Raw genomic sequence first — 8,858 nt, forward strand, 5'->3', positions numbered from 1 at the left:
CTGTTTACTTACTAAGCATATAGCTTACCCCTTTCCTTTTGTTTTCCTTAGCAGGGGCCGACGCGGGGACTTTTGGCTCGTACACTAGTATAGATAGATTGGCTTGTATTAGTTAAACAGTTAGGATGTTTGTTTTAGTTTTGGTGGTTTGTATAAGGACCCTTCTTAGGGTCTATCTTCTGCTGGTTGTGGTTATAGTGTATTAGAGTGGTTTGACTCGAGACTTTTGAGGATGTAAATGTAACTTTTGGGATTGTATATATATTGTATATAGTGCTCTTTCGATTTATCTAGTTTTATTGCTTTAAGTTTTGAGTCCTGGCGCGAGCTAGGCAGGCGGCCCGCCGATACCCTTGGGTTCGCCCTTGGGAGAAGTGGGGTCGTCACAATTATAGACCATTTCCAATCATCATAGATGGCCACACAATCATGCTTATATTAAAACAGAAAAATCCCCAAAAATAATAAAACTTCATCATTCAACCAAAACTCAAGATTTAATCCATAAAATTGCATCTCATACAACCTCTAAGCATGATTTAAGCATCAATTAAGGGAGGAGGGTGGTTCTTCACAACTTACCTTGAACACAAGAGAGAGAGAGCTATTGGTCACCTTAACTTTCCAAACAACTCCACCAAACAACTCACAAACACTAAGTGAAGAGGTTTTATGGAGTAAAACTAAAATTAAACGGTTAAAAGTGAAGATTAAGCAAGCTTGGAGCAAAGAAATTGGAGAGCTTTTCTTCCCTTATTGCTTGAAGGTGGTCGGCCATATGAAGCTTAGAAATGAAGATATTTTGGGTTATTTTTGGTTATTTAAGTCAATGGTAAGAAAGGTCTTAAGGTAAGCCCAATCAAATGGTGACACTTGTCACCTTTAGGTTTAAAACTTATCTTTTTGTCTCTCCAATACAAATATCTTAACACTTTGTAAAATAATATCACTTAATACAAAATTCTAACAAGTTGTCAAAAATATAATGCATTTACCGCACTTGCGGGTCCCACGTTCAAAATACGCTCTTAATTTCTCAAAAACTAACCGATACTAGAAAAATCATTTTAAAACTATCTTTGCTCATAAACTTTATCTGGGGAATTTTTCTAATAAAGAAAATGTAGAAAAAGCGGGCGATTAAAAAAAAATAAACCCTAGAAAATTAGAAAATTTCCGGGTTCTCACACTCATACTTTTCGGGGCGTCACACAAACCTCTGTTACTTCACAAGTTATGTATCCACCTGAAGAAGCCTTTACCTATCCCACTCATGGCCCACCACCTACTTATGCACCTAACATCCAAATTAACCCTTCTCATGCCCAAATTCCCCAGAATTATCCGTCAATCACTATGAGCATGCCATTTGAACCTCAGGGACCACATTATTACTCCACCGCTGAGCCATTCACCTTAGATACCGTCGCTCAAGGGAAAGCTGAAGCTGGGGAGTCATCCGCGCTGATGGATAAGAATTTGCTAAAGAGATTGGATCAGTTTGAGGAGTTCATAAGGAAAAGCCAAGGTCTGAGCAAACAAGGAAGTCTGGACTACAACGAGCTGTGCCTATTTCCGGATATGCAATTGCCAATGGGTTTTAAAGTGCCCAAATTTACCAAGTACGACGGAACTAGCAATCCCAAAACACACCTTCGGATGTTTGCAAACAAACTTGGAAAGCCGATAGATGATGAGAATCTACCTGTGCATTTATTTCCCAAGAGTCTAGAAGGCGACGCGTTGGATTGGTATTCAAATTTGAAGCCTGAGGATATGAGGTCTTGGATGGATTTGTCAACCGCTTTTGTAAGGCAGTATGAATACAATTGCGAACTTGCTCCGACGAGAACCACATTGGAGGCGACCAAGAGGAAACCATCGGAGGACCATAAGACGTATGCGAAAAGATGGAGGAAAATGGCCGCCAAGGTGGAGCCCCCCATGTCTGAAAATAAGATTGTCCGCACGTTTATCAAAGCTCATGACCCGTCCTACTTTGAGGAGATTTTTCGAATGACTGGGTGTTCCTTTGCTGAGATTGTCAACAAATTGGAAGAGTATGATGAGTTTATGAGGGTAGGAAAAATTGTTAATGTTTTAGCTTTAAAGTCACAGTTGGAAGCCATGCAGAGTCAGAGTAGCAGTAATAAGAAGTCCCAGTTTAAGAAGAAAGACGAGGAAGCTTCCTTTGTTTGGAACCAAGGTTCTTCTTCCCGGCCTACATACCAATGAAATCTCGTCTACTCACCTCGTTACCTATACCAACCACGCCCTCGACCTGTCTACAATACCACAATCAACCACCCCCGTCCTCGACCAAATTACCCAAACACACCGTCAACGCCATTTCACATTTCCCCACCAAACTTCCAAATTAGACCGCGCCCTCCTTTCAATCCAAGACCCATGCCGCCCCCTAACCCAAATCACCAATACCAACAAGCCAGTGACACCCAAAATCCAACCCCATACCGAACCTTTACCAATCTAGGTCGGCCTGTTGACCAGTTATATGAGCAATTGAAAGCTGCTGGGAAGATTGGTACGGTGCCCCCTAAGACCTATTCCAAAGGATTTCCCATTGGTTATGATCCTCAGTCATTTTGTGCTTATCATTCGGGAGCCCCTGGACATTCAACTACCAATTGCTAGGCGCTTAAGCATAAAATTCAAGACATGATTGAGTCCGGAGACATAGTCCTGAGGAGGAGGGAGGAACAAGGTCCAAATGTTAGCAAAAATCCTCTTCCTACACACAAGGACACCGTGGGAGTTATTACTATTGATGAAGAGATTGAGGAACCTACACAATTTATTATAGATGAAGCTGAGACAGTAAGGGTCATTGAAGAACCGTTCATATTGGAGGAAGAAGCTCCTGAAATCAAGAAAAATACGGGTCCGTTTATTCTGGAAATGGTGCCTTTCGAATGTGAGCCTTCGGAGCTGGTGGTACTTGAATTGCCTGAGCAACCTCCTATTCTTAATCTACAAGAGGTCCCGTGGAATTATAGCGAGCCCACGCTATTAATTGGAGGAGAAAAGGTGCCCAGAAAGGAAGTGGACGCTATTACTAGATTTGGAAGAATCATAGGGGAACCCGCAGTTGATGAGCCCTCAAAAGCGAAAGAAAATGCTGTTCCGACAAAACCAACTGTGATTGATGAAGAGGCCTTCAATTTCCTTAAGATACTGAAGAAAAGCGAGTATAAGGTGGCCGAGCAATTGGACAAGATGCCCGCTCAAGTTTCTATATTGAATTTGCTTCTAACCTCGGAACTTCATCGAGAAGCTTTACTCAAGGTCCTAACTGAGGCTCAAGTGCATAAGAATATTCCTGTGGATAAATTCACTCATTTAGTCGAACATGTTTTGGCTTCAAATCAAATTTCTTTTTCTGATGAAGATTTGACTTCGGATGGGATTGGACACAATAAAACATTGTATATCTCAGTCCGTTGTAATGGGAAGTTATTGCCAAGGGTCTTGATAGACAATGGATCTGCTCTTAATATCTGTCCTTGGAACACTTTGGTTAAGTTGGGATTTCAGGAAGCTAAACTTCGGCCATCTGCCATTGTGGTGAGAGGATTTGATAGCGCAAAAAGGGAATCAATGGGGGAAGTGGATTTAGTGCTGGAAATCGGACCTGCCCATTTCAAGTTATGTGCCAAGTCATGGACTTCTCGAGTGTTTATAATGTTCTTCTCGGACGGCCTTGGATTCATACTTCAGGCGCTATACCTTCTTCACTCCATCAAATGTTGAGATTTGTGGTGAATGGCCAGTTGATTACGATATTTGCTGAGGAAGATTGCACTATGATCGTTAATCCTGCATTGGAAGATGATGGCGATAGAAAAGCTCTGGTTTCCCCTCACCATGTAGCTGACATTGTTTCGGTGGGTAGGACATCCAAGGACAAGGCGGCAGTAGAAATGAATTTACCTAAAGCCAACGTTATGATGGCCAAAGAGCTGATTCGAGGAGGTTATGAAATAGGCAAGGTCCTTGGGCGTCACCTACAAGGGGTCTTGGAGCCAATAGAACTTCAAAGAAAGAAGGATACCTTCGGATTAGGGTTTCAACCTACTGCCAAGGATAAGAAAGAAATGATGAATCGTAGGAGGGCAGAGAAGGAAGGGAGGCAGCTTATCATGAATATCCTACCATTGTACTGTACTTTTCCTTACCCATCAGAGGTGATTAGATCTGAAGTAGACCCGATCGAGGAAGTGGAGGTTGGATTATCTGAGCTATTTGTGGGGGTTATTTCTGAAGGGGAGCCGTTGGAGGACCCAGGATTTCCAGAGGTGCCTATTGAAGCAATGAAGAACTGGACCAGTGATCTCCTTCCCTCCTGCAGGGAATTTTGGTAAATTAGGGGATTGCCTTTGGTCGACATGAGACAAATCGTTCATACTACTTATCTTTTGTCTTTCAAGTTTGTAAATAGTTTTTAATCAAATGTTTTCCAATGCAAGTCTTGCGTAAATTTCTTGTTAAGTAGCATGTCATGATGTTATCCTTTACTTTGAATTTCAATGAAATGCACAGTGTTTATTGTCCAAATTATTTTAACTTACTTACTATTGTATTTATTTTATTCTTTTTCAGATGGTCAAAAATAAAACACATTGACCCTTTGGATATCACTATTCTGGAATTTGATGATTGTGATCTCGATATCCCTCACGACTTTGAAATTTTGGAATCCGAAACTCAAGACGAGAGCGATAACGAGGAAGAATCTGAGTCTTTATTAAAGGATCTTGAACAATATGAGGAGAAATCCAAACCGAACTTAGAAGAAACAGAAGTTGTTAATATTGGCACTGAGACTGAGGTTAAGGAGATAAAAATTAGCATTCATTTGAATAAGAAACAGAGAAGAGAAATGATCGAGTTTTTGACCATGTTTCAAGATGTGTTTGCCTGGTCCTATGATGATATGCCTGGAATTTCAACAGATATAGTGGTCCACCGATTACCGACTGATCCAAATTTTCCACCAGTGAAACAAAAACCTCGCAAGTTTAAGCCAGACATGAGCCTCAAAATTAAGGAGCAAATCGAGAAGCAGCTCAATGCTAGAATTATTATGGTGTCTCATTATCCCATTTGGCTTTCAAACCCTGTACCTGTTCCAAAGAAAAGTGGAGAAGTGCGAGTATGTGTCGATTATAGGGATCTTAATAAAGCCAGCCCGAAAGATGATTTTCCGTTGCCGAACATTCATATTCTTCTGGACAATACCGCAGGGCATGAGATTGAATCATTTGCTGACTGTTTCGCTGGATATCACCAGATCTTAATGGCAGAGGAGGACAGGGAGAAAACTGCTTTTATCACGCCCTAGGGGACATTTTGCTACCGAGTAATGCCGTTTGGATTGAAAAATACCGGTGCCACTTATCAAAGGACTATGACCACCCTGTTCCACGATATGATTCATAAGGAGATGGAGGTTTATATGGACGATATCATTATCAAATCCGAGAGAGCGGAGGATCACTTGATTGACTTGGAAAGGTTATTTGAAAGATTGAGAAAATATGATCTGAAGCTAAACCCTGCAAAGTGTGCATTCGGGGCCCCTGCCGGAAAGTTATTGGGATTCATTGTCAGTAAGAAGGGTATCGAGATAGATCCGACAAAGATTAAAGCCATTCGTGAAATGCTAGTACCAAGAACACAAAAGGACGTAAAGAGTTTTTTAGGGAAGATTAACTTTATCGGGAGGTTCATCGCTCAGTTGACCCATACGTGTGAGCCTTTGTTCAAATTATTGAAGAAAAATATGTCATTACATTGGAGTGGAGAATGCCAGCAGGCGTTTGATAAGATCAAGGACTATTTATTGCACCTTCCAGTTTTAGTGCCACCCAAACCCGGGCGACCTTTGATCATGTATCTATCGGTGTTGGACGAAGTTATGGGGTGTGTATTGGGACAACACGACGAATTGGGGAAGAGGGAGCAAGCCATCTACTACCTCAGTAAGAAGTTCACTGCGTATGAAGCCAACTATTCTTTTCTTGAGAGGAGTTGCTGTGCTTTAGCTTAGGCCGCTCAAAAGTTGAGGCATTACTTGCTCAACCATACTACTTACCTGATTTCCGGCTCCAACCCTTTGAAATATCTGTTGGGAAAGCCTATGCCGACAGGACGTATGGCAAAATGGCAGATGATTCTTTCAGAGTTTGACATTATTTTTACTACGCAGAAGGCAATCAAGGGCCAGGCTGTGGCCGATCATTTGGCTGAAAATTCGCTGAAAGATGATTATCAACCGTTTCACACTTATTTTCCGGATGAGGAGACCCTGTTCGTGGGTATAGCAGAAGATATGAATGATCAATGCCCGGAGTGGAGGTTGTTCTTTGACGGTGCGTCAAATTCCTTCGCGGCCGGTATTGGAGCTGTTCTAGTATCGCCTGAAGGAAAGCATTACCCTGGTTCGGCCAAACTCCAATTTTTCTGTACTAACAATATGGCTGAATATGAAGCGTGCATTTTTGGGTTAAAGATGGCGTTAGAAATGGAGATTAAGGATTTACTAGTGTTCAGCGATTCAGATTTACTTGTACATCAGACTCTCAAGGAGTGGATCACTCGGGATTCAAAGATCTTGCCTTATCATTGCAACTTACTGGAGTTAGCAAATAAGTTTAGGAGTTTGGAGTTTCGGCATATTCCCCGTGTCAGAAATGTCTTTGCCGATGCATTGGCCACTTTATCTTCAATGATTCAACATCCAGATGAGTTGATAATTGAACCTATCTAGATTCATCTACAAGAAAAACCTGCTCACTGCCTAGTTGTGGAAAAGTCTTCTGATGGCCGTCCCTGGTACAACGATATCAAGGAATTTCTCAAAACAGGGTCCTATCCCCCTGGGGCCGATACAACTGCTAAAAGCTTCTTGCGCAGATTGTCTTCCAAATTTTTCCTAAACGGAGAAGTGGTATACAAAAGGACGTCAGACTTGGGCCTTCTAAGGTGTGTTGATGAAGACGAAGCAGAATACCTGATGAAAGAAGTACATAGTGGAGTATGTGGATCACATATGAATGGCCATTTATTAGCAAAGAAGATCATGAGGACCGGATATTTTTGGCTTACTATGGAGCATGGTTGTGTAGTTTTCGTTAGGAAATACGTCAAGTGTCAATTGCATGGAGATGTTATGCACACTCCCCCTATAGAATTACACAGTATGACTGCTCCCTGGCCATGTTCGATGTGGGGTATGGATGTAATCGGAGCAATTGACCCCCCCGCTTCAAATGGGCATCGGTTTATTCTGGTGGCAATTGAATACTTCACCAAATGGGTCGAAGCTGAATCTTATAAGCATGTGACTAAAAAGGTGGTGGCGGACTTTCTAAGGAAGCACATCATTTGTCGTTTTGGAATACCAGAGACATTAATCACTGACAATGCCAAGAATCTCAACAATGATATGATAGATGGATTGTGTGAACAGTTCAAAATCAGGCGTCGGAACTTCTCTATTTATAGACCACAGATGAATGGAGCTGTTGAGGCCGCGAATAAGAACTTGAAGAAGATAATCCGTAAGATGATTGAAAGACACCGTGATTGGCACGAGAAGCTCCCTTACGCATTAATGGCATATAGAACTGCTATTCGGACCTCTACTGGGGCAACTCCCTACAACCTCATGTATGGGATGGAAGCAGTATTGCCAGCTGAGGTCGAAATCCCTTCATTGCGCATTTTAATGGAGGCCAAGCTAGATGAGGCTGATTGGGTTAAACAACGTCATGAGCAGTTGTCTTTAATCGACGAAAAGCTACTAAGCGCCATTTGTCATGGTCAATGCTATCAAAAAAGGGTAGCCCGTGCTTACAATAAGAAGGTCAGACCACGGATATTCACAGAAGGAGATAAAGTGTTGAAACACATTTTGCCAGTACAAGAGGAAGCTAAGGTGAAATTTGCACCAAATTGGCAAGGCCCTTTTATTGTCCAGAAAGTTTTGCCCGGAGGAGCGCTCATTCTCGCAGAAATGGATGGGCAAGTGTTCCCTCAACCAATCAATTCGGATATGTGTAAGAAATTTTTCATATGATAAATGAAATTTTCCTTTTAAGGTTGATGTAAAGAATAGAATGAAAAGTCAGGCCTTCTTCCTTTTCAATCAAACATTCTACCCCTAGTTATCCTTTTTGAACCTTTAGAGCAAATTATTTCGTTTGGCAACCCCTGAGAATCGCAAACCCCACACTGAGGCAAATTTTGAGTTGACAAAGCAAAGCAAAAAAAAAAAAAAACAACAAAAAACAAAAAACAAAAAACAAAACAAAAAAAAGAGGGGTAGAAGTGACAGAGGAACAAAATAAAGAAAATTAAAGGAAAATCTCAATTGAGAATAAACTGGGGCAATTATTAGTAGAGTTAATTTGAAGATGCGATCTCAGGAAATCTAAACATTCGTAAATTCACCTTCGAGCCTCAACCTTTTCTAAGCACCCCACCAGACCCTATTATAAAAACTAAAAGTCCTGGCTTCTGTTCTCTATATTGCCTTCTTAGGATAATTTCTAATCAAATGGCATATGATGTCAAAAAACACCTTCACCTGTTTTGCAAGGGAAGGATTGTTATACTGATGCCATTATTTTTCAAAACGCATTTCTGAATTAGTGCGGGCGGTAGACAAGATTTGTTTGTTAGGTGAAAACCCGTAAGGGCACCTTAAAAAAAAATGAAGAAAAGAAAAAGGAAAAGAAATGATGGAAAAGAAGAAAAGAAAAGAAAAGAAAAAAAAGAAAAGGAAGAATAAAATAAAAAGGGTGGGGGCAACCTTAGTGAAAACCCGAAAGGGC

At 41.2% G+C, this 8,858-nt stretch overlaps 2 protein-coding genes across 2 annotated transcripts; both read left to right on the top strand.

The window, feature by feature from the left end:
• The first annotated feature begins 1,236 nt into the window (after positions 1-1,236).
• LOC113769052 lies at positions 1,237-2,235 on the top strand. The gene has a single exon (XM_027313539.1). The coding sequence runs from the start codon at positions 1,237-1,239 to the stop codon at positions 2,233-2,235; it is 999 nt and encodes a 332-aa protein (XP_027169340.1).
• Positions 2,236-7,129: 4,894 nt separating this feature from the next.
• Positions 7,130-8,101, top strand: LOC113769062 (uncharacterized protein K02A2.6-like). Its single transcript, XM_027313547.1, has one exon. It carries the CDS (start codon positions 7,130-7,132, stop codon positions 8,099-8,101), a length of 972 nt encoding a protein of 323 aa, XP_027169348.1.
• Positions 8,102-8,858: the final 757 nt, after the last annotated feature.

Source organism: Coffea eugenioides, chromosome 1 (genome assembly GCF_003713205.1).
Source record: "Coffea eugenioides isolate CCC68of chromosome 1, Ceug_1.0, whole genome shotgun sequence".
NCBI lineage: Eukaryota > Viridiplantae > Streptophyta > Magnoliopsida > Gentianales > Rubiaceae > Coffea > Coffea eugenioides.